General features: G+C 54.9%; 2 protein-coding genes and 1 long non-coding RNA gene across 3 annotated transcripts in view; 1 reads left to right on the top strand and 2 right to left on the bottom strand.

Moving 5' to 3' along the window:
* Window positions 1-1,781: 1,781 nt before the first annotated feature.
* LOC141276604 (guanine nucleotide-binding protein G(s) subunit alpha isoforms XLas-like) lies at window positions 1,782-5,370 on the bottom strand. The gene is given in 6 exon segments (XM_073793311.1): window positions 1,782-1,791; window positions 1,885-2,231; window positions 2,234-2,398; window positions 2,401-2,557; window positions 2,559-2,698; window positions 2,773-5,370. Coding segments are annotated over 6 exon segments (2,889 nt in total). The 5' UTR covers window positions 4,843-5,370.
* A 1,846-nt stretch (window positions 5,371-7,216) lies between these two features.
* The window catches only part of LOC117308151 (uncharacterized), a 32,277-nt gene continuing 14,807 nt past the window's right edge, over window positions 7,217-24,686 (top strand). The window contains exons 1-2 of the long non-coding RNA XR_012326413.1: window positions 7,217-7,575; window positions 9,114-9,274. This is a non-coding gene — a long non-coding RNA (uncharacterized lncRNA). The remainder of the gene's footprint in view (window positions 7,576-9,113; window positions 9,275-24,686) is intronic.
* LOC101320761 (neuroendocrine secretory protein 55-like) lies at window positions 17,021-18,146 on the bottom strand. The gene has a single exon (XM_033841264.2). The coding sequence runs from the start codon at window positions 17,781-17,783 to the stop codon at window positions 17,058-17,060; it is 726 nt and encodes a 241-aa protein (XP_033697155.1). The 5' UTR covers window positions 17,784-18,146; the 3' UTR covers window positions 17,021-17,057.

Raw genomic sequence — 24,686 nt, 5'->3', positions numbered from 1 at the left:
TCTAGAATTTCAGTCATGTTACTGACTGTCTATCTATTTCTAACTATTTATCTACCATTTTCCTTTTTAAGAGTCCCTGTAATGTGGTTAAGCTGTTCGGGCAATAAAAATGGAGAGGGTATGTACACAGAAACACATACAGTTTTAAAGCAACAGATGAATCTGTATGTCACCAATTATCAAAGGATGGTCATTTGATCTTCCCTTTTCAGTGCTCAGCGTATATGGATGTTTTGTTTTATACGTTAGGATTTAAATGTTAGTGAAAAGGCTTGTCCTAAATGGAAGTGGGTCTTCATCCTGCCTCCTCTCCCCCTCTGCAAACATGGAAATAATTCAGACCCAGCGGGGTGCCTCTCTTGTCACTTTGGCAAAATGAAACCTTGTCAGATTGCAGCCTGGCTCAACAAGCCATACTGCCACAGCAGGCAATCTGGCTTTCTGAATTCAGGTTCATGCTAGACAGGGCCCACGTTTCACTGGACTACACTGCATGCAAACGGGTTTGACCTGGGTGCAGGGCCAGGATGATGGCAGGGTGACCCCAGCTAATTTCCTTTACTTAAGGTGAATTTTTCCCCCTGCATATAAAACATGGGTAAGCAAGGGAAACTTCTAACATTCTTAAGGCTCAGCCCCAGACACGGGCTGTTTGCTACAGAGTTGATGCGTGCATAACCTATGGTTTAAGGCTCCAGTCCTGATTTAAGTGGATGGTGCTCCCCAACCCCCAGAATAGGGGATTCAGGCCATGGAGCAAAGGAGAATTTAGTGAAGATCTGCTTGAAAGTTTCATTTCACAAATGAGGCAACTGAGGCCCCGGCATATGAGGGGCACTGGCCAATTAGGGCTCAAGTGCACACCGTCACTTGGCTCTCCTGTCTGCCCCCAATTATGGCCGCCTCCCCCATCACAGGTTTGCTACCCAGAGCTATGCTTGGGATATTGAAATGGGGCTCTTGTGGCAAAATCAGTCGTCTGCAGGAAAACAGCACGCTGTCATTTGAGGCGCTGTGCCTTCCACGCAGTTGAGGCATCTGAAATGTAAAACTGTCTCCCTCCTGTATGTTTTTGGGGAAATGATGTTGTCTGTGTTTCCCTGGTGGGCGTAAACAGAATGACCATCACATGTAAAACTGCGATGCGTGAAAGGCACATATCACAACAGCAAACAGTGATGCCCATAGGTCATTAATAGACACCATCACACATTATAAAATATTTAGCAAACAAACATAGCACTGCCTGAAAAGTTGTGATCTTGAAATCCCTTGAGAGGTCTTAGAGAACAAATAAAGAAATTAAGATTGTGGAGTTTCACATCTGAAATTTTCACTTAAGCCCCACATTCAGACCTTTGCTAATTGCTGCTTTGATTAGCTGTGGCACGAGAGTCACGCTGTGGGGGGGAGGAGGGAGGTCCTGGAGAGGGGAGAGGACCCTGAAAGCTGGCATAGGTGAAGGGAGGAGGAGGGGGAAGGCCGGGGCCACCAAAGGTACCCTTCCAATGGGATTATTAACATCTTTTTAATGTTTCTGTATCCCAAGCCCATATGCAGAGGATCTTCTTACCTTTGAGCCTCTTTGCCCCCAGCTAAAGCTGCTTGAAAGAATTCACATGCAAACATTTACATGTCTCACAGTTTTATCACATTTTGTCCACACACTTAAAATACACTGGAAGCATTTTTTAAAAAGTTTTATTTTAATTGCATTTCAAACACAAGATGGGCATTCCACTCCCAACGCATAAACCCTCTCTCTTTACACCAAGCCCCTCCTACTGTATTCTGTAAAAGGGTAAATGATTGGCTTACCTCAGGCTCTTCCCTAGGAAGAAAAATGATTTCATATTTTTTAAACATGGCCACGCCCCCTCCCACCTCCCCAGCCCCTCCCCCCCGGAACCAGCCCCGTGTGGTTTGGGATACGGGACTCGCCTACAGCGGGTTAAGTGTGTGGGGGGGTTTCTCCCCCTCCTCCCTCCGTCCCCCGCCAGGTGAGCAGAGTGTGTGCAGAATACCGAATTTCTGCGCGCAGCCCCGGACGCCCCAGATACCTGAGTGTCTGGTTTTTCAACCGTAAAGGCGGGAGGGTTGGGCGAACGAATGAGAAGTGAGGAAACGCTTAGCGCAAAGGGAGAAAAGAGAGAAAGACAGACAGAAAACAGGTTACGGAGGCCGGCCGGAGGCGGCCCCCTCCCCCCGCCCCGCCAGCGGCCCGACATCCTGCCCAGCGTCTCCCGCTACCTTCTCGGGCGTTTTCGCGCCGCCCACTGCACAGCGCCAGCGCACAGGTACCACCCGAGTGTGCGAACACGGAAAGTTTTTGCCCGCGCAATGGCGCAAAACACAAGACAGCCCGTTCCCCGGTACAAGTACACAGTCGGCGGGTAATTTGGGGGTGCCAGGGGCGGGAATGGAAGAACGCTTGAGCGTATCATGCACAGGCGGACACAATATGGACACCAACACACACCAACAACAAGCCGTCTTACTCCAAGCAGCCGTGCCAGGCGAGGCGGGGACGCACCTGCTCCAATGACCCCAACCCACCAACGGCCCCAGCCAGCCCAGCCTGAGCGACCCCGGAGCCCTCCCCTGCAGTTCCTGGCTCACCTGAAGCCCCCGCCTTTCTTGCCGTCCCCCACCCCACGACTCGGCGACGTCTTACGGTCGCTGGCGCTGGTTTGTCCAGCTGGAAACGACCCTCAGTGTTGCACGGCACCACTTTTCTCCCTAAAGGGCACACACTTCGCCACCCAAGCCCACCCGAGGCCCCCCCCGCTCCCGGGGCAAAGTTAGGGCCCCCAGCTGGAACTTTCTGGCAGGTTCTTCCCGCCTTTGCCCAGACCCCGTCCTCCCGCCGCCGGGCCCCAAGCCCCACCGGGCAGCCCTGCCACCCACTCCCGGGGCCCCGGGGCGGCCCTGCTCCCCACGGGCAGAGTCCGCCGCATTACCTAGAAGCAGCAGGCGGTGCGTACACATGTAGCCCATCTTCTCGTTCTGGAGCTGCTTGTCGATGAGTTTGCTGCGTTTCTTCTCTGTGCGCTTCTGGGCGCGCATCTCCACGCTTTCCTTGCGGGTCTGTCTGCGCTTCTCCTCCAGGGCAACCTTCTTGACCTTGGGGCTGAGGGAGCCTCTGGACTGGGGGCTCTCGGATCTGCAGAAGCAGCCTCCGAAGGCCTGAACGAGGAAGTTGCGGAGCAAGTTGCGCCGGGTCTTTCGGCGGCGGCGGTTTCGCCTGGACTGAAACCAGCGGTGGCATCCGAAGGTCCCATCGTCGGATTCGTCTCCGCTGTCGCTGCTGACCGATATGTCGTCGTTGTCGCCGCCGCGGTAGCAGCTGCGCTCAGACCTGCCCCGCCAGGCATATGCGCGAGGAGGCTGCGGAGTAGGCGGATCGGCAGCCTGGATCTCGGGGCTGGGGGGTCTAAGGAAACTGATCTTGGGTCGGGCTCCAGAGGCTGGGGTTGCCCAGGCGGTCGGAGCGGCCCGGGGGACAGGGGTGGCCCGGGCGACAGGGGCGGCCCGGGCGACAGGAGCTGCCCGGGCAGCAGGGGCTGCCCGGGCGGCAGGGGCTGCCCCGGCGGCTGGCGTGTCAGGGCCGGCAGGGGCTGCCCCGGCGGCAGGAGCATCGGGGGCTGCCCCGGCGGCTGGCGCGTCAGGGGCTGCTCCGGCGGCAGGGGCTCCGTCTCCGGGATCAGGGACTTTGCCTCTCTCCGCGGCAGCGTCGGCTGAGCCTCCTTCCATCTCGGCTGCTTCTCCCTCAACTGGGGGTCTCTCTCCCTCTGCTTGCTCTCTCTTAACTGGGGCTCGGGAGACCTCGATGGGCGGGCCGTCAGGCGCGACTCGGGGGCTGTCCACGTTGACGGGAGCGTCGTCGACCCCAACGGGGGCGCTGCCAATCTCGCGCGGGGGTCCGGAGATCTCCATCGGGGGGCTGTTGCCCGCGAAGTGTGGAGAAGGTCTGACAGCCTCTCGAGATGGGCTGCCGATGATGCCTGGGACCCAGAGGGGGGGCTCGTTCGCGGCGGGAGCGAGGAGGACCGCACTCGGGGCCGCGACTGCCGCGATCTCGTTGCCGCCAAGGCCGTCGATTTGTGGGATAGCTCGGGGGAGCCCAGGGGGTGGGCTGTCGTCCCCAAAGCCTGCTCCATCAAACTCAAATGGCACATCCTCCTCACGGGGAGGGCTGCATCCTCCTCTGAAGCGTGCGCTTGCAGGTCTGAGATCTTGGGGCTCCTCGGGAGGAGCCCTAAAGACCCCCGCACCTGGGCCTCCTGGAGCGAGGTCTGAGACCTGCAAGAGAGGTTGGTTGCAGCTTCCCTGCGCAGGCTGCTCAAACTCAAAGGGCATAGCTTCTTCGGGGGGAGGGCTGTAGCTTCCCAGGCTTGGCCTGGCCTCACCGAAGGCTCTGGGCTCCACGATCGGTGGGCTGAAGGCTTCAAGGCCTGCATGGGCCCCAGTGGTGTCTCCAGGGTGCTCCAGGGTAGGCCAGAAGCGTCCCAAGCTGGACTGCTCGACCTCGAAGGGCATGGCTTCTTCAGGAGGTGGGCTGTAGCCTCCATGGGCTCCGGCTTCCTTAATGGCCTGGCTGAGGTCCTGGAACTTGGGCCTGGAGACTTCTGGGGGTCCACAGGCCTCGCCTTCAATCTCGACGGGGACGGGCTCGCTGTGAGGCGGTGGGGTCTCCATCTCTTCGGCTGCGCCAGGCCCAGCACCGGGGGCAGCTGCCCCTGGGGCCTCCAAAGGTGGTTGCTCGGGCTGTTCGCCGAGTTCAAGGGGGATATTGCGTTGTCCTGACATATTATTGCCGTCGAGGCAGTTGCGCACGCCCATAACACGGTGGCGGTTTCTTAAAATAAACTTGGGGCCCCGTAAGACGGAGCACCCGACCGAACTAGGGTGAAAAAAATATTCTCAAAAAAAAAAAAAAAATTGAAGTACCAGCTGGAAAGTTCTCCAACCACACTTTCTAACCCCAGTGAGGTCTAGGGGTTCAGGACCTCAAACCCCAGACCATGGCAGAAGCAAGTCTATTGTTGCTGGTTGAGTCTTGGCTCCTTTCTGGCCACTTTTTATCCCCTCAGGCGGCCCCTGGCCCCCCCTTAGGCCTGCTTCGTCCCCTCCTCTCTCTCTCAGCTCCAGGCCAGCCCCGCCTGCTTGGATCAGAGGAGCGTGCCGATTCGGTCCGAAAATCGCTCGTAGTGCTCTTTCTCTGCCACCAGGGGACACCAGCCCCGGCCGAGGTGGCTCCGGGAGCCGGCTCCGGGAGCCGGGAGCCCCGGACTTTGGGTAAGGGGGCTGATGAGCGCAGGCCTCGCAGGGACGTTTTGGTTCCTTCCAGTCCTCTCCCTGACTGATTTGGAGTCTTTCTCCTCTCTTCTCCCCTGGCCAGAGAGAGAGCTCTCCTGCGTTGCGGGACACGTGATGCAAGACGTGGGCCCCGGGCTGCTTGAGCGCAGGAGCTGAAACCCTCCCTCCCAGACCCAACAGACTCTCCTCGAGGGGAGGGGGGACTGCAGGAGTGTTTCATAACCCCAAATTACCCCTGAACCCCTGAGCCCCAGCCCCCAGCCCTGGGCAGCCTCGGATCCTGCCCAGGTCTGGAGCGCAAGGCTTTGGGCGGGTGGGAAGGGGGTGCAGGCGCGCGCGGGGATGCGACAGGTGGTCGTGAGCCCACCGGCGGAGCAGGCAGGAGGCGAGGGGCAAGGGGTGCCGAGTGTGAGCACGCAATTTGTTTTTAAAATGTGTTGGGGTACTTTCCATCGCTTCTGCGTTTTTGTTTGCCGGTTGCCGAGGCTGGCTCCTGTAAAGCACCTCTATGTCCCCCATCCCCACCACACTCTGGGGTCTCAGCAGTGGCCTGCGGTGGCGCAGGCAGGGTTCCTCCCCGTTTATGGGGACTATGATAAATACAGGGGAATAAGAGGGTCTCGGGCATCTACCACCGAGACTCTCTAAGCGGTAGCTGCCGCGGCGCGGAACGCGGGGGCGTGGGACGCACACAGGGACCCCACAGACTGTAGGCCCCGGAGTTCCGGGGGTCCTACTGTGCGGGGGGAAGGGCTAAATGGAATTTCAGTTGAAATTTACGGCCGGTTTAGGGTGGTCTCAGAGACTGAGAAACCCCATGCGCACCAAATCCAAAAATACACACCGTGCCGCGCGGGCAGCTGCGGCCGCTGTGCGCTGCTCCCCGCCTCGGGCACCGGCTGCGGGGGTGGTCAGTCTGCTCCTCTAGCCCCGCTCCAGCCCTCCTCCAGCCCCCTTCCAGTCCTTCTGCTCTCGCTGTGGGTCTCCCAGAGCAGCAGCTTTACTTTTCCAGCGCTTGAGCCCGCTGAGGAGGCACACAAGTCTTGCCACAAACCCGGCAGTCGCCCGGCTGCATTCCCGTCGCCGTAGCGCGCGGTGGGCTCCGAGCCGGCGGGGATCAATGCCTACACCACTTGGGTGGGCTCGTGCGTGCATGCACACTGATCTGGGTTTGGGGTCGGTGAAATCTGGCTTTGAGCCCCAGGAAAGATTTGCTGTTTGCGGTTCGCGTAAGACCCGGGACTCGGGCATGGCATCGTAGCTGACTCGCCAGTGGGTGACAGGGACCTGTGAGCCACTTTTAGGTGGAAGGCAGCTGGGCAAGAGTCAGGTGGGCGCCTGGCCTTAGGGCGGGGGGAGGGGCGGCGGGATGCGGCAAGCGGGGCGCATCGCCGGGATCGCACTGCCTGGATCGCTGTATCTGCCAGCCGCAGTCGAGCGAACCACGTACGCACGTATGCTCCAACCTCGTGAAACCTAACGCAACCCTCTTCAAACGAGGGGGTCACAGCCAGAGCGCCTCACTGCCCCCGCACGTGGCCGCGCTGCGAGGAGGAAGCTGACCAAGTTGGACCCCGGGTAGCGTGTGGAGCCTCCCCAAGGGCGTCTCCTCTCATCTCTTCGGGTCTACACACTTCCAAGTGCCAACACTGAACTTTGGTTCAAACTTTGGACAACTATCCCCACGCGTAACGGCTCAACCTTTTGGGCATCCACTGAATGGTCCAACTGGGTCGCAACAGTCAACTCGCTCCCCTCCGACCCCAGCGCTGGGTCGGCCATTGGGCTGGGGTCACGCCAATCAAGGCTGCCTGGCGAATGAGCGGGGGGCGTCGGACCGGAAACCGGATATGAGTGGGAGGTCCAATAGGGGGCGCCGCGTTGGAACGCCCTAAGAGGTTATGCGGCCGGGGTGGTTAGAAGCGGATTGGTGGGCGGGCGTATGGCGACCAGGCCTGGACCGCCACGAGGCTGGGTGGCGCCGTGGGGTCGCTCTTCCTGGCGCCCCAAGTCACCAAGGCTGAAAGGGGAGGTGAGGGCTCTCAGGGACCAACCCTTGTTCTCGCTGATGGCGGTGGGCGAGCCCACCTAACAGGGATCCGCCGCCGGGGTGAGGCGAGGAGCAGGCTTTCCAGGGCCTGGAGGTAGAGGGCCCAGACCCTGAGGAGAGGGGCTCGCTGCCCCGCTGCAGAGGAGCGGCCCCAGATGGATAAGGAGTTGAGGTCGCGGGGGTGCTGAGCCCTGCCGAAGTGGAAGGTTAGTAGACGTCGCGGTTTGGAGCCTCAGGGAGGCCACGGTGGGGGCCCCAGAGGGACGGTTTGCTCTCGCCAGGCCTCGCGTGCCGCCCACGTCAGCAAGGAATGGGCACAGGGTCTCTGTTTGACATCCTCAGGAGCCGGTAGCATCCTGGTGGTTTGCCAGGAGAGCACAGGCATTGGCGGGATACAGATTGGGCAGAGAGCAGCCCTCCCTCGCAGAGGCTAAGCAACATAAAAATGAAAGAAAAGACCTGCAACTGGGGGGACCTTGTTGGAGAAAATAGAGTTTCACGTGGGCCTCTGTGGAGGGATAGATGTCTAGGCTGTGAACAGAAGGGGGGGGATGGGAGACGTTGGCCTACCACGAACAAAGATCCAACAGTGGGAAGCGTGGCACATGGCTGGGTAAAGCGAACAGGCCACCTTGCCGGGTCTGGGAGGACCAGTGGGGGAGAGAGGCAGGAAAAATTGGGTAGGATTTCTCAGGGCAGGCAGTTTTGAGGCTCTTTTGGTAGGAAATGGAAGAGATACTGAATTTTTTGTCCTGCAAGTGAGGATTTGAGCCTAGTTTTAGGACAGGTTTGAGGCAGTGCGGAGGATGGTCCTGTGGAAGAGAACAAAGGAGGCTGTGTCTGGTCATGACCTTTAAGGGAGCGAGAACCACGCACAGGGAAGGAAGCAGGAGGGCTGGAGGGAGGGACTCAAGAGGGATCCCAGAGGACCCTCCAGCGACTTCTGTGCAACGCACAAAGGGTGGCGGAGTCAAGTCTGGTGCCTGGATGATGGGACACCTGTGGGATAGGGACGTTGTGGAGGATCTGGAGAGAAGCTGGCATGGTGGTGGAGCCAGTCTGGTTTTAGACATGGCAGAGGGGAAGGAAGGATGTACAGTCAGGGTGGAGATTTTCTTCAGCTTATTATTTAGGAGGAAGGGACCAAAGTTTAGAAGGAAGGTAAAGACCCCGAATTCAAAGGGACAGTTATCCTTCTTAGGATATGAAATCACTAGATCAGATAAAACCTTCAAGGGGAGAAATATGTTTGGTGATAGAAGTTCCAACACCTGGAGCCCTGGAGAAGAAAAGGGGGGACATTACAGGAGAGAGCAGCGGGCCTAGGACGGGATGGGCGGGAGCACGCCGGAGTGAAGAAGTGAAGAATTGGTCAACAGAGCTCATCTCGATGGTGGTTTCTTAGCCTCTGCACTGGTGACATCGGGGGCCAGGTAATTCTTTGCTGTGGTGACTGTCCCGGGCACTGAAGGACGCCTAGCAGCGTCCCTGGCCTCTACCCACCAGATGCCAGTAGCATCCCCTTAGGTGTAGCCACCAAAAATGTCTCTAAATTTTGTCAAGCGTCCCCCGAGAGGCAAAATCACCCCCAGTTGAAACTGCCCCACTGCTGTGGGCTGAGAAAGGACCCTTAGACTTGAGTAGGAACTGCCTTTAACGGTTACAGATAAGTTGGACCAAGGAGAAAAAATGCCAGCATTTAACTCCAGTGTTCCCCTTTTTGTCCACTCTTATTTTTCTCTAGTTACTGGCTACCAGAACCTGAAAACCCCAAATCACTTGGATGAGTGAGGATCAGAGCTGAAACTCCACCACAGATCAGCAGTAGGACCTGAGAGGTGGCAGCAATGTGGCAGATGTTTGAAAGGCAGCTGGGTAGCCTGACCACAGGGACCCGAGGAACGGGTATGGTAAGAGCTGGGGGTGGTCAGCTGGTGGGCTGACTGGGGGCCACCCTGGTTGGTGGGACTGTCTGGCGAGCCCATTCGGGGCTGGCGATCTTGGCTGAGACGGAAATGTGGCCTTCACCTGCATGGAGATGGCCAGAGGGCACAGTTTTTAGGATCTGCCATTGTAATTTTATAATCGCAGAGTATCTGGGGCATAGATTTCCAATTCTGGATGGATTTCTATCGGGGAAGAGGTGTATCTTTTCTAGGAATGAGCAGGAAGGAGGAAGAAAGTTAGTTAATGGGTTCACGCAGCCCAGGAAGAAGGCGGCAAGATAGGCTAGTCAGGGTGCCTGAAGGAAGGCTGAGCTGGGGTGAAGCTGCGGGCCAGGGTCTGGACCCTACCTGACGGGGAGTGTGCGAGGGGCTGCAGTGAGATGAGGTGTCCGTGACAGGAGGAGAGGATTGGCTCTCAGTATCCAGGTGAAGGGTTCTTGAAAATTATAATATATTCTTAGCTACTTGGAAAGGGTAACTTTTCTCCTTGATGCATTAAGAAAGGATGGGAAAATTACTCGTTTCAGTTAAATGCTGCACTTCTAAGGAAAGTCAGTCTGTTCAGACCAGACGGTCCAGGTGCCACACAGGTAGCAATCGGCTGGCTTTTTGTAAAGAGGTAACCCCAAACGGAAGGACGGTGTTTCTTCACTGTTGACTCTGAACGGCACCAGTGCCACCTGCAGGGATGTGGCCCCCTTCCTTGGTGGCTCCACACGACTCCCTGGGCCTCCCCAACTCCATCTTGCGCTATATCGACGCCTCCACGGCAGCACACGTCATAGTCAGTGAACGATCTCAGGGTACTTATGTTCGGGGACTCTTACTCATTGCCCAAGGCACAAGCCCCATCCAGATTTTAAGTAGCTGCCTGTCAGCTTTCTTTTTTAGTTCATCCCTTTATTCAAGAAAGAGAAAGCGAAGTGGAAGAGGGTCCCTTGAGAGGGAGGGGGGGTAGGCAAGAGAGAAGAGAGCAGAAACCAGGAAAACGTGATCTTGGGTGGCGGCGTTTCCCCCTAGCAGGGCGTCGGGTGGGGGGCAGTTTGCAGAAGAGCCTTCTCTGCAGCCCCCTCGAGTCATTAGCTGCCAGTGGGTTACTTTCAAATGAGGAGGAGAATCTTTCCACCGGTTGTGAGGAAAAGGCAAAAGCAGAAAGGGGAGGACAAAGGGAAGCGAATTCAGGCCGCGATTATGTTTCTCAGCCTCCCGGTGACAAATGTTTTCTGAGTGCTGACTGAGTAGCAATAAGACTTTGAAGCTGTTCAATTAATTACTGTTCAATTAGGACTCGCTGCGCCCATCCTTCTCCCTTTCAGCATCTCCTCGGCCAGCCATGGCCGGTGGAGGTGGCAGCAGCCTACTGTCTGCAGAAGGGTCTGCGTGACCGGGCTGTTTCAGGCAAATGCTAAGTGCAAGGAAAATGCCTCAAGTGGATGAGGCTTAGGGGCAGATGCAGGGCTCATGGTGCCAGACAGTGGCAGCCAGATGTATGAGAAGACTTGACCTGCTCAGAGTAAAAAGCCCCAGGCTGGAGCCCCAGAGGCCAAGGGTTCCCACTATGAATTCAGACCCCCTCGTTCAGCTCACTAGCTGTACTCAGCAGCCCTCGTCTTGGACCGGCCCCCCGGGTCTGGCTGCAGACCCGCAGGCATCTCACCCCCTGCGCTTGTAGGGTGGGTCCAGACATTCTCCAGTCACCTGGATGAAGCTGTGGTCTCCACGCTGGCTGGTGGTGCAGCAGAGTATTTCAGGGGGAGAAGTGGTGGTTCCAGTGCCACCCCAGGAAGGGGACTGAGAGGGGGCAAAAGTGGGGGGCTGGGATGGCGGGAGGGAATCCCGGAAGAGGAATTTGGCTTTAGAGGCCCCCCGGGTGATTCTTGGCATAAAGATTTGAATTTAGGGGGAGTGGTATATTTCACCTTCGCGCACAGCCTCAATTACCCAGAGTGCAGTTTCCTAATGAAATCTAACTGAGACAGCAACATAAGCCAGGACACTCAGAAGCCGGCTCTCGCGTCGGGGAGGAGAAACTTGTCTTCTTCAGCGGGGGCGGGGTGGGGGAGTCTTTGGCCCTGCACCCCCTAACACCGCTCAGGTTTGAGATTCGGGGACTCTCCCTGAACCAGAATCCAGGCCTTAGGATCTGAGCCACATGAAGCAAGGTTTCCTAGGCTGCGAATCTTTCCATTTAGTTGAAGCAGCTGAGGTCATACGTATGACAACTCTACCGCACCTAGAAACTGAAATTTCTGGGCCAGGCCTGTAAGAGACTCTCAGGGGGACGGTGAGGTTAAGGGTGACTAATCTGAGACCCCCATTAGCGGCCATCCCTTGTCATCCTTGTCTGTGAAAAATGCTCTTCCTAATGCTAAGCTGACGTTGCCCCTGCTGCCACCACGTATTTGAAGACTGCCATGGAGTCTCCCCTAAACCTTTTTCTCCCCAATCTCGTGCTTCAACCTGTTCTCTCTAGCCCTAACATTTATAGGCTTTGTGATCCCCATCTCCAAACCTCATCTTCTCCTTGTCAGGTGTCTTGTCTCCCTCTTTTTCCTGTGATCCCCCCAAACCTTCTTTTCCCTTTGTCGTCCTCACGTCTACCCCCCATTACAGCCACCACCTGCCCTCTGTCCATGAAGCCTCCTCTAGCTATGGCCTGATATCTGTGCCCCCCCCAGCTAATTGGCCACGTGCTCAGCCTAAAATAAGCCCAAAAAACAGGCCGTGTCCACACGTGAAGCTGGGGGAGGCTGCCTTCCCGGTTCTACCCTGGAATAGGGAGTTGGGGGGTGGGTTCCGTGGCATCAGCTCATCTCAGGTGTCCCGCCTCAACTGGCTGAGTGCTGTCAGCAGGTGATGGTGGCCCTGCACTGCAGACTCTTGGGCTTGGGAGAACTGAGTCACTAGGCTGTTTACTCTGGCTTCTCTGCCGTGTGAATTAAGTAGGCACTAGCACCAGTATCAGCACCAGGGGGCTTGGGGAAAAACATGAGATGTAAGAAAGAGAAACCAAACATCAGTAAAATCCACCTTATATATAGCCTTTTAATACGTAGCCCCCCAAAAGTTTAAAATACAAAACAAAAACAGAATGTTAAATCACTTAATTTGACATAAACCAGTTCTTTTAAACATTTGCTTTCTTTATCTCATGCATTTGCAACAGAGACAAGATTGGTTTGGGGGGAGTGCAAAAAAACCCTTAGCTATTACCAGATCCCGCAGTACAGAAACATAGACGATATATCTCTAACATTTCATGGGCGAGGACTAACTAAGAAAAAGATGTCTGAAGAAGCTCCTGGGAGGGAGTGATAAGAGAAAAAAAATACAAAGGTTGAGAAAACTGGTTTATCCTAACTAGCTGCAGCCTCTGGGCTATTTTTTCAGGTCTCACCTAATCAGGGCACTTGAACGTGTTACCAAAGAATATAGTCAACACTTGTGGTCAGTTAAGCAGCGGGGCTGTTAAGTTTGCTCTCTCCCAAAGCGGCCAGCATCTCCTGGCTGCAGTGCTCAGGGCCAGGCTGGCTCCAGGGCTCCCTGCCCCGACCCTGAGATCAGGGAGGGCAGGTGGGAAAACCAGCACACCTAAGACAAACACTAAGTATCTGCTCTTGAGGAGGCCACCCCCCCCCCCCCCCGTTAGTAATAGAACACAGTGGAATTCTGAATTCTCTAACCTGCCTGCCTGCTTACTTACTTACTTATCTATCGTTTATTTATTTCTAACTGGCCTCGAAACCATTTTTGCCCCCAATTCAAAACCAGATTTGGGAAAATCAAATTAGATCAACACAAAACGGATTTCTTCCCAACTGGCTTTTATTCTATCAAGCTTTAACGTTCGGGGCGGCAGGGGGGGGGCTCCTTTAGCATTAAAATCATTGGTATGAGTCAAATTGGGCAACTCCAGGCTTCTTAATCAACCTCCAAGTGTTGGGAGCAGAAAGGGATGCTAGGACCATCTCTTCAGCTACTTCATTTTCCACGTGAAGAAACTGAGGCAGAGGCCACCGGGTCTGACCCGAGGCTGCTGGGCAGGGCCAGGGTGAGAAGAGCCTGAGGTCTTAGATCCTGCTGCCCACTTCTGGGGCATCAGGATTTAGAAAATAGCGTCATTAATGTCAAACCCGCAGAGCAGGACGAGGAATTCCATCCCTCATTCTGGAACATGGGGATTAAAGATGTAATATGAGAATCTCATTCCCCCTTTGCTGGACAATTTTTAAGAGAAGGGTAGCACTCGAGCTGGCATATGACGTCACTCTGGACGCTTAATTTGATTCTAGCGATTTGCTGTTATAGGTCACCTTTCTGTTAAAGAGACATACTTTCCCCAAACACCAAGGTTTCTGCTCAGTTTCCTCTCCATAGCCTCCCTTTACATGAAGAGCAGTAACAATACAGACAAATTAAGTAAAATCCATGCAGGTTATTTAAAACAAACAAAAAAACAAACCTCCTTCTTACCTACACTGAAGTTGCAGCTTTCTTTCTCATTAAACCCTCCATCACAGCTGCTAAAAATGAGGGCTGAAGTGTAAAGGGCTGATAGCAATTCCAAGGGGAAAAAGTTTCTAGCGTGTTAAAGAAACATTATCTTAAAACAATTCCAAACTTTAAAATTCCCAATTCCTGAATTCTGATAAACAGATTAGAAGTCTTGCTTGCCAAACCTCAGAAGTAAACCTACACCAGATTGTTGACACCACACAGTATTTGAACACTGCTGCATGACTTTCCAACTCAAAAAGTTCAGTTAGAAGAGCACCTTTGTCCAAGAAAAAGCACATTTCTATTAAGCAAATGATTAATGTCGCAAAATTAAAAATCCTGAATATCAGAGCTTACAATTTAAGTAGCTTTACCCTCCTTCCCCTCCTCTTCCCCTTTCTCTCCAATCGAAACCTTGTAACTGGCTGGTAATTCACCCCAGTGGTCAACTCTTAAGGTCTGCTTTTTCTAAGACAATTTCCTAAGTTGCAAGGGCAAGTTAAGCCCATTCAAATGCTAACACCCCAGTTGAGCAGGGCGAGACAAAGGGCTAGTTGGGAGACTAGTGAGTTGGGAATGCTTGGAAAACTTGCCAGAAATGCCTCTAGAACAGAGAGGCAGCTAAACACCAGTGCCTTAGGTAGAAAGAGTATTTTTTGAAGCGTCTCTGTAGCAAAACTCCCTCTCCATGGGGTGAGTCCTGGTCATAGGGGTTTGGTATGCTCCTCAGTTGTTGTGTATGTGCCTAATGACTCTTCCACCCCGGAATCAGGATGGAAGGAGAGGGGGTGGGGGAGGGGAACTGAGTGGGGGAGGGCTGTGGGGGTGGGTAACAGGTTTTCACAATCATGTAGCTCATGGAGGAGCGTCTGAAAGATGGCAAACTGTGTGTTCCTACATGGGCCCCCCCACCCCCGCCCCGCAACAACTAACCTGGTATATTGGTTACTGTTAAGAAAGACAGCCTCTCCTTATGCAGGCTTCAGGTTAAAAAAGCCCAAGACTGGGGTGACAGGTGTGGGCTAGGCACTGACGACTTAAAAAAAAAACTTGTATATTCATCCTGCAACAGGGCGATATGCTAATTTCTCCAATGAAAAACCCAGCTCTGCAGGAAAACGGGTCCCCCCAAACTCCCCAGCCTGTGAGGGCAGCCCTCACACAGAAAAGCACACCAAAAAAGCCAACCGCACCCCTGGCTGATTTTGCCTATTCACCAGAGACATTTTGCTGGGTGAACTCAGGCTGCTAAGACGTTAACAGAGAAAAAACAGAACACTTAATGCCACGGAAAGGAACACAGAACCGCTGTTTTTACACTAAGTAGAAATGTCAGCTTTGGGGAGCCCCATTTCACTTAGGCAGTTTTCACGCTTTCAAGCCAAAGCCAGGGCGCACCGGACCCTTCTACAAGTCCTCGGCAGTCTCCAGACTTCTGGACATTTCCCCGCTGCCCAGGGAAGCCCCCTTCCCGGTATTTACTAGTGAAGACCAGAACAGCATCCAACAGCCATTAGTCAGCGAGCGCCGCAGCCCAGAAGAAGTTCTGGGGCTCCGCGACGCCTTGCCCAGGGAAGAGACCTGGAAGGAAGACCCTTTAACGTGTGTTCCTTCTGGCCGCAACCTTATCTTAGGAGTCTAAGAACCTGACCCGTCGTCTTTTCAAGTCTCAAAACGTATCACTTTCCCCCCCCCCCAAATCATTCTCATCAGAATAGCTCAAACCAACGCCAAACGAGACGCGCGCGCACCAAGATAAAGCCAACTTCCAAATCGGGTGAGGTTTTGTAAATACATTTCACTAACCAGTCTTTTCCCCCAGGACTGGTGAGAAAGGCACACTTTCCGCACCGAAGATGCTTTACCGGATTCAGGCCGTTTTTGTGCTCCGACACCAGGGCAGCTTCGCCTCCAGGTTACAGATTCCAAACTTAGCTCCACCGGAGCTGAAAATGGCCGGTGCGCGCAGCCTCCCCTCCCCTCCCCTCCCCTCCTCAAGGCTGCCGTAGCCGCCGGCTCCTGCCCCCTCTCGACCGATCGCCCAAGGACTTGCGTCGGATCCAACACCTTTCCCCAGCTCGGTGGGTGCCGCGCTCTTTGGGGACGCGTTGTAGGGTTCCCTGGTGATAGGCGCGACTCCCTCTCCAGCTAGTTCCTTGTTCCGCTTTACCTTTCCGCTCGTGACCACCTCGCTGACCTCTTGGCCCCTCTCTTACATCCCCAGGCCCTTGAGCAAACAGCCCGGGACCTCTCCAGCCAAGCTGCACCCCGCCCCGCCACCAGACTAGCTGCGCCAAAAGGCTGGCGATGCCCCGACGTGACCAAGCCCACGCCACCAACCCTGGTAGCCCCTTGGGCACCTCCCAAGACTCCCGTACCTCCTCTGCCTGCCTTCCAAGTACCGGTGACTCGTGGGGAACCGCCGGCCGGCTCTTAGAGGTCGGCTCTGGGGCGTGCGGGCAGGTGCGCACGCTCTTTGCTGCGGTCTCCGGCCCCACAAGCGCCCGGAGACGGGCGTTGGCGGCCAGGACCGGCGCGCAGCCGCGGGGGGCACTGGCGCCGAGGTCCGGCGGCTCCAAATTGACAGCGACGGGACCTGGGCTCTAGGCTCCGAGTGTCTTAAGCGGCGCGCGCGTGCGCGCGCAACTTTCCCCGGGAGCCGGCAGTCTCCGGAGTCGTCGCCCAATCCCAGCCTGGTTAGTATTCGCACATTGCAACAGTGTCGCTACCGCCGGGCGGCTCTGCTTTCTGAAAGTTGGCGCGAGCACCTCCGAACCACGTTTCGGGCACCCGCCAAGGCCAACTGGTTTGAGACTACTTACTCTAGGAGGGAAAAAAGCACGTAAAACAAAGTACTTACCCGTGCCTTCTGGGTGTGCAGCTCGAAACCTGGGGTGCTCCCGGAATTCAGTCGTGCATCCTGGACACCAGCTCGGAGACCTCAGGCTGTCTCCAGAGGGGCGCGAGGAGCGCCCCGCCGCCCCTCTGGCCAACAGGCCTTTGGCCACCCGGGCGCCCGCCAGCGCCCCGGGGGAGATTCGCGGAGCTCTTCCTAGCTCGCCCTGCGCCCCCGCCTCCAGGGCTAACTAGCTGAGCCCGCTCTCTTCCCGCCTTCCTTCTAACCTGCCTTTGCTTCTCCCTCCCTTCCTCCCACCGCTCCAGCACCGACCCCAGACTCCCCAGTTTAGCGGTTGGTCACCAACCTGGGTCAAAGAAAACAAGGAGAATCTGGGGCGCGTCCTCCATTAGTGACGCCGGATGGGGATGGGTCCCCTTTTGGAAGGAGACTCCGGAGATGGGTCGCGGCGGGTGGGCTTCTTCGGCTTGCAGCGGCGCCGTCGCTGCTTCTTCTCCTTTGGCTGCTCAGACTCCTCGGGGTCCCTCGGATCCTTGTCCTCGGGCTCGGGCTCCTCCCCTTGTCTGGGGCTCTCAGACTCCCGAGTGCTGGGCTGCGCGCGACTCGGGGAGGCGTCGGGGCTCTGCAACCTCAGGGCGTTGAGACGCTCAGTGAGAGACTGGTCGAAGGTGCGGCGCTTGGCCACCACGGGGCCGCGCTCGTCCTCGGGCTCGGTCTCGGGCTCAGTGGTGGGGGCGGTCTCAGGGTCGCTCTGGAAGTCGGTCTCCGACTCGATTTCAGACTCGGTCTCGGATTCGTAGTCGAACTCTTCCTCGTACTCCAGGCACTCGGGGAGGGAGAGCTCGAGGTCTGCCTCCTCGTGCTCGTGGTCGGATTCGGGGGTCTCGGGGAATACCTGGGCGGCGGAGCGGTGGTGGGCGTTAAGGAAGCTCCGGCGCTGGGCAGCCGCGCGCTGCTGGGCGCGGGCGCTGGAGGTGGCGAGGGCGCGAAGGAGAGCAATGGAGCAGGAGAGCCAGAGGAGTGCGGTGGCTGCCCGGCGGCCTAGGGGTGGGCACAGATCGTTGTAACTGTGGCGAGCTCGGCGCCCTTGCTGAGCTCGGGATCTGCGATCCATCCTCACACACACTCGGCGAATCCGACCCACCCTCTGGCTCTGCAGAGAGCAGCTCCGAAGAGCATCGGCTGCTAGAGCCGGAAAAGGTGCTCCTCGCGAGGTTAAGAAGCTGGGTCCGGAGGTCCCAGCCCCACCTCGGCGCGAGGAGAAAAACGAAGCACCTACCTTCTTGACCACTCAACTTTCTAAAGCTCCGCGCCTCTATTTGCCTCTCTGGGCAAAAAGAAGGGATGGGAAAAGGGGAGAAAAAGTCTATCTCCTCCCAGGCTCCTCTCTCTAAGTCTTAGACTCTGCAGCCTAAGACTCGGGGAGAGGTGCCTCCGCTGGTCCTCTCGCCTGGGAGAGGAAAGAGGAGACTGAGGCGAAGACAAATGGGGCGGAGAGGTTCTGCAAAGTTGCGCGCCCGGACTTCTGCCGGGCATGTGCAGTAGGGAGGCGGGGGCGGCTCCGCGTGAGTTGCGCAGTGGCGCCGAGCCCGAGGCGTAGACCCTAATGGGCCGGCAGGTGGCAGGAGGGAACCTTGTTTGAAAGGATTTGGGCGATGGGAGCGGCTGGGGGCCTGGCGGGTGCCAAGGAGCGAGCGAGCGAGCTAGCTACAGGTTAGAGTGCTTGCGCAGCTAGGCATGGATTCTCCGTGGGGTCCGTACCGCTCCCCAGCTTCTCCAGGGTTATCGATAAGTTGAACAAAGCCCGAAGCAGCTAAAAACCAGACCGCAAAATTGCGGATATTCCGGAGGAATGAGCTTCTGTACGTCAGTATTAACGGTGCGGTTCCGGGCATTTTCCAGGGGCTCAGTAGTGTGAGCATGGTAACCTCAGGCAATCATTAATTAATCGTGAGATCACCTTTGGCAGACCTGGTACAGTGACCGTAATCTGAGCAGTTTCCAATCCCCCCAACCACCAATGCGGTCTCAAGAGACTAATTAGTTACCTAATGGATAGATGAGCATCTTCCCTAAGAAGGACCCCCACAGACAGACGGAGTGATGGTTTGCACGTCCCCAAGCCCGTTGGTGGACCACCCTGAGCTCTAGCTGAGAACATGTGCCGAAAGTCTAATTAGCTGGAACCACTAGGTAATATCTGTGCTCTTCAGTAGGTGCAGCCAATTGTCTGCCCCTGGGGGGCGCTGCAGGGCGATCAGCTATCAAGGAAACCGCTGGGTACCACTCAAAGCTCTTTTCATAGATAGGTTTTCAACGAAGTGAGTTCATTCAACAAATGTTGAGTGCCTAGCACATGCCAAGCTCTGTTCTAGGTGCTGAAGATAGAGTAGGAAGAAGAAAAGGAAAGAGAAGAAAATCTTACATCAAGGAAAGGATACTTAGGATTAATCTGCTGTTACTCAGAGCATTAAACCACTCAGGACTCCCTCCTTACCCACCAACATTGTTTAACCCGGCGTGCATTCTAGTGAGAAAATTATTGGATCAACCAGAGCATTAGGGCTAAGGGACCCCTCGACACCCTAGGTCATGTCGTTGAACCCCAAAGGAAATGAGTCCATCTCTTTCTCAGCCCTGGAGAACCAAATGAGCTCCATGTCCTCCTGGAGGGGGATCCGTGGAGTGGTCGTTGCTCAGGCAGGATGGTGCTTCGGAAGCTCTGGGGTTCCACCTGTAACCTGACTGCTGCTTCTGGGTTGTGCATGCCCTCCCCGTTAAAATATGCAGCATCACTTTTGCCCTTGTGACAGGTCCACCGGTGGTATAACTCAGGGCAAAACCATCTTCCTAGAATCTGTGGAAGCAACAACAAGGCATTACAGGTGCGACAGGTGGTTTTTCTTGTCTTTGAGTCAACATGGGGGACACTTGAAGAGACCATGAGGTAATTCTGCCTTCCCTTCTGAGGTGGTCCACCAGGTGTCCCCTCCTGGCACTGCTTCCTGGTGCCGAAGTGTCCTGCACCCACAGCTATTCCTCAGTGTGGTGTGACTCACCCTTATCCCTTGTGCACCATGCCTGCCTTAGAGCTGCTGAACCCAGAGTTAAGACCTTAGTGAGATCCTAGCGACTGTTTTGACATGTGGAGGTTTTGTTTCTGCATCTTCGCTGGGGATGGTCTTGAATGCTCCTGCCCTGTCTTCTTGGCTGTGTCTATCTTGCATCTTGTTTTCTTCGAGTTAGTTTGTAGCATTAAAATACTGATTGGTGTAATAAAGTGGGATTGATTGCAAACCTCGTAAAAAGACAGACGTCTGCATTCTCGTTGTGCTCTCCTCTTTACCACTTTGCAGAGTGACTGAAAGGGTTTTGTTATCACAGGTGTCTGGATGGCTCCAGTCATCATATGGATGGTATCAGGGGACACGGGACAGGGCCCTTTGGAGCTGCAGATCTCAAATCCTGGTCTCTCAGCCCCAACCTGAGACATTTCCAAAGGTTCTGCTCAGACTGACCCGCCCACTTGCTTTCTTCAATCAGCTCAGCCCCCCTGACAATGAGTGGAACATAAAGACATCGTTCAAGTGGTTCTCGGGGCACATTGGGAAAAACTCAGGAATATGTGGGTGCTGCTGAATGCCCTTTCAATGGAGACAAATGCCAGCTGTCAGCAACGAGGTGGATTATGATTCTTTAGTGTACATAAGAAAGTACTTCGTTTTGCAAAAGGAGTGCTTTCTGCCTATAATGGAGCTGGCAGCCCGGAGCCGATCCACTAATACAGATACACCGAGACTGCCTGCATTATTAGAAAATGTGCATTACGTAATACATAGTTTTGGACTAGATTCTGCATTACTAATGCACTTTCCTTGCAAGATGCATTTTAGTCAGCAAATGAACATTTAACAAAGCACTGCATTTAGAGCCCCAGTCATGTATAGTTACCGATACATTTCTGGCGTACATTCGACACGGGCTCTGGGGGCAGGAGAACGTCGCTGAAATACTGTTCCATCTCGCACTTAGTGCCGGGTCTGAGCAAATGGCTCTGTGCAGAAAGCGCTCTTTAAATGCATTACGTGCATGACTTTAAAAGTGCTTGCTGCAGAGTGAATTTCGAAAAGGAGCAAGTGGGTGATGAACGGCCTCGGGAAGGAACCAGGGGCTCTGTCTGTCTGCGGTAAATAAAGTGCGGACATATATCAACGTATATCACCGGCGGGGCTCTGCCAGAGGGAGGCTCCCGGACCCATTGGACTGGAAAGCGCAGCTTCCAGTTCATTACGATCAGGGTCTTATTTGGACGAACTGTGAAGAATAACTGTCTTCAGCCCCTTAAAGGATTGTCCTGTGGAAAAGGCATTATGATGTATTTTATGTGGCTCGGCAGGGCAAAATTAGAACCTATGGGAGGCAGTTTCAACAGGCAGATTCCAGCTCAGCCCAAGGAAGGATATTCCAACAGTTAGGGCTCTGAAGTGGAACGGCTGTCAGGAGATGGTGGCTCTTCGTCAGAAGCGGCGTTAAATCAAAGGACAGGTGACCACATATTAGAGATGTTTTCCCTGGGACTCCTGAGCCAGGTGGAATTAGAACTCCACGCTCACCGAGTTCTTTTCAAGTCAGATTCTGGTTCCATGAAAGGGCTCTGGAGGCCCTGGGAGAGGGGCTGGGGGCTCTATTGATGGACATGCTCTTCCGACTCGGCTTCTATTGTAGAAGCATTTGAAAGTGCAGGTGGCTCAGCGGCAGGAAGGAGTGTCTGGGTGGCAGTTTCAGGACACGAGCAAACAGGTGTCAGTGATGGGGGCTCGGCCAGCGGTGGGCCTTTTGTGACCAGGGTGGGCTCTGTGACTCTCCGCTCCGCAGCTCATTTGCTGAAGCAGAGAAATCCGTCTCTGTCTATTAGTTGTATCGGGCCTCGTTGCCTCCCCTCCCGGAGCTGCCTCGGAAATTAACAATGAAATTGGCTGTTAAGCAGCCTCACGTTGAGTCACTTCTGTGACCACGACACTCTTCCAGGCATCGTGGGGAGACGGAGGTGATTGAGAAGTGACCAACCCCTGTCATCTGACAACATGCATGTCAATGTGAAATGCCTCCAACTATTAAAGAGTGGATTGCCAACAGGTGCCACATTCTAAATCCTCGCCAGGTGGACAAACCAGGGAGGGAAGCTGCCCGACGGTGGCTACAGTCAGGTGGTTACATCTGGTGGTTTTCTGAAAGGTGGGCTTTTACCTCGTCTGACTTTGAGGTTTTCTTTTCTTTTTTTTTTGAAGCCCATTAGAGCAGTGCTTTCAAGCCACCTGTTCCCGCATGCCTACTGTGTGCGAAGCCCTGTTCTAGTCACTCTGGGGGAGACATGACTCACGTGAATTCTCAAAAGGCTCGCCAGGCCATTGTCATGGGTCCCCTCGGCACCAATACGTTTTCCAAGATGAGACACAAAAGTTTGGTTCTGCTCCGCCAGGCGAGCGGGTACAATCACTCTTGAACACATTTTTTTGGACAGTCATTGATAAGGACTAACTTTAGAGATGGAGAGCTTTTCAAACTTCCCTTTGGGTAGAAATGAACTCGGGGAATATGACGTGCTCCCCACCACTGACTGTGGCAATCAGCCAGAAAGGCTCAAGCCCACTGGGAATTTGGCATTGCCTTGCTGCCTGCCCCCCCTCCCCCCCGAGGTCTGGGTACAATACAAGAGCATTTGGCTCGCTTTTCTGGGGCGCCACGTCGCTGTCACTCAGACGGCGCTGGTATCTGTCAGCTCTCACCAGTAGAAAGGGCGACGAGCCCGGGCTCCTGACTTTGTGGCTGTGCCATCTAGAGCCAGAAGCAAACAATAGGGGGAAATCATCATCTCTTTGACATGGCTGGCTTCTGTCCAGGCCTTTGTTGGGGTTACAATGTTCTATTTGTGCCCTTCGTTTTTAAAGGGAGATAGGATCAGAAGTGACCTGTGTCCCTGTGCAGAGCTGCTGGGGTCCTCCTCTCAGGAGTGGCCCTTCTTTTCTCTTGGCTTTGTGCGCTGTCGAGGTAATCCTACCAACGCAACACCCACCTGCCTACCTACCTACTCCTGTCATGGGAGGAGCAATTTCTAGGCTCCTAATCCAACAGGAAGTGTCTGGAAGGCCCCTCCCCCAGGCAGAATGTAAGCTTGGGTGGGCAGGTCCTCCTGGGGCGCGGTGCCTCCCTTCCTCTGCTCTGGCTCTGGCTCTCAGAGCCAAAGCTTTCATTTGATGTGGTCCCTGGTTCACCCTGGACTCTGGCCCTCTGCCTGGCTCTGTCCTGGAGAAATGGCGCCTGGATTCTGTCACCTGCCCTGCTCCAGCCTGCCTGGTGCTCTCTCGTGGCCAGCGCTGCCCATGGCCCCGGTGGTGCTGGTGTCAGCTGTGTCCTCTGCCCTGCAGAGCTGCCCCTCCTGAGGCTGGTGGGCAGTGGCTGAAAACACTGCTGATTGCAGAGGACCACTCGGCTGTCGGGAACATCCTGTGGTGTGTGGTTTAGCTTTTGTCCACCCGGGCCCACGGCCACTAGACATTGACAGAGAGCCTCAGAGTTGTTTTTCTGTTCTCTGCTGAGGGTCTGACTCACCCCTTCAGACGTTGTGGGGGAGCGAGGCAGCAGCGGGGCCGAGGGAGAGAGGCTCGCTGGTGTCCTGGTTCAGGATGGCACTCGGAGCTGTCCTTTCAGCCCAAGCTCTTCAAGACGTGATTAGACCAATTTAACATATCTAGTCACCGAGGCTTTGGTAGATTGCGACTGTTTCTATATGTGCAAAGTGAAGTGGAGAATTGAGGCAATTATCTTCGGACAAATGATGCTGGGCTCTGTAATCAGCCCGTCCTCATAACTGGGGAAATCAGCCTCATTCATCGTGGCAGTGCTTTGACTTGAAGAGGATTCTAAGGTATTTGTTACTTGCTCTCGGCTTTGTTTTTCCCAGTGGCAGTCGGGGAAGGGCCATCCTGCCCCACAGGTGTGAGGGTCTGTGGCACCCCGAGGCTGTGGGACCTGTCAGCTAGGCAGGGAAGGGGATGCTCTGGGTCAGCTCCCTCTCAGCAGGTCCACGGCCAGGTGTGGGCCAGGTGACCGACCTCTGCTTCCTGCTTCTGGCGGAGGCCTACCCCCCGCTTCTTCTCTTGTGCATGAGAGTCCTGAGATGTTGGGGCAGATGATGGACAAGGTCACCTCCATTGCCAGGATAATACAGGTCCCAGCAGGGCCCACAGTTAGACATGAACCACCCAAGGTAAAGAAAATGTCACAAAACTAGAAGAAAAAAGAACAGGTCTTCTCAGATCAGAAATGAAAACTCACTATTGTCTGGTGATGACGACTTCTGGAGCCTCCCACCTTCATACTTTTTTTTTTGGCTAAAAATCATTGTAAATTGGGAGTTTTTCCCTTTGCTGGTCTAGAAACTCCTTCGTAAAAGAGCCGTTACTTCCCTCCCACCTCTCCACTCCTGAGGGAAGAAGGAAGAGCAAGACTTTTGTTTTTCCAAATTGCTGAGGTCTGATTGATTCGCGGCAAGTGAGGACTTCAGGCCTAATTGCCCTTGAGAACCATCCGTGTAGTTGGGAAGCCGAGAACAGCAAGAGGGCCCTGTGGGGCCTGCTGGGTGCTGGGCCGGTGGGCCGCAGCCCCTGACTAAGGAGCCCAGAAGGTTCCCTGGCGCCCGCTGCCAGCACCTCCGCCACCCCACCCTCACACTCATAATTAGAGAACAAGATGAATCTAAGGAATTTCAAATTGTGTTTTGGACAGCCTCGGAGGTGGGAGCTTGAGATGGCCCTAAGAATTCAAAACACAGGAATACGAAACACACGGGAATAGGAAACACACAGGAATACGAAACGTTTTTCTAGATTGTCAGGAAATCTTCATCTTTATCACTTTGAAATTTTCTGATGTTGCTTAATTAGTTTTTTTAAAAAAAACAAACTCTGAAATTCCTATTCCAAATTGAGATGGGAAGGTTTTGAAAAACATCAGTGTG

This window comes from Tursiops truncatus, chromosome 15 (assembly GCF_011762595.2).
Source record: "Tursiops truncatus isolate mTurTru1 chromosome 15, mTurTru1.mat.Y, whole genome shotgun sequence".
NCBI classification, from domain to species: domain Eukaryota; kingdom Metazoa; phylum Chordata; class Mammalia; order Artiodactyla; family Delphinidae; genus Tursiops; species Tursiops truncatus.
Note: the sequence above shows the minus strand (reverse complement) of the source record. Positions and strands in the feature narration are given on the sequence as shown.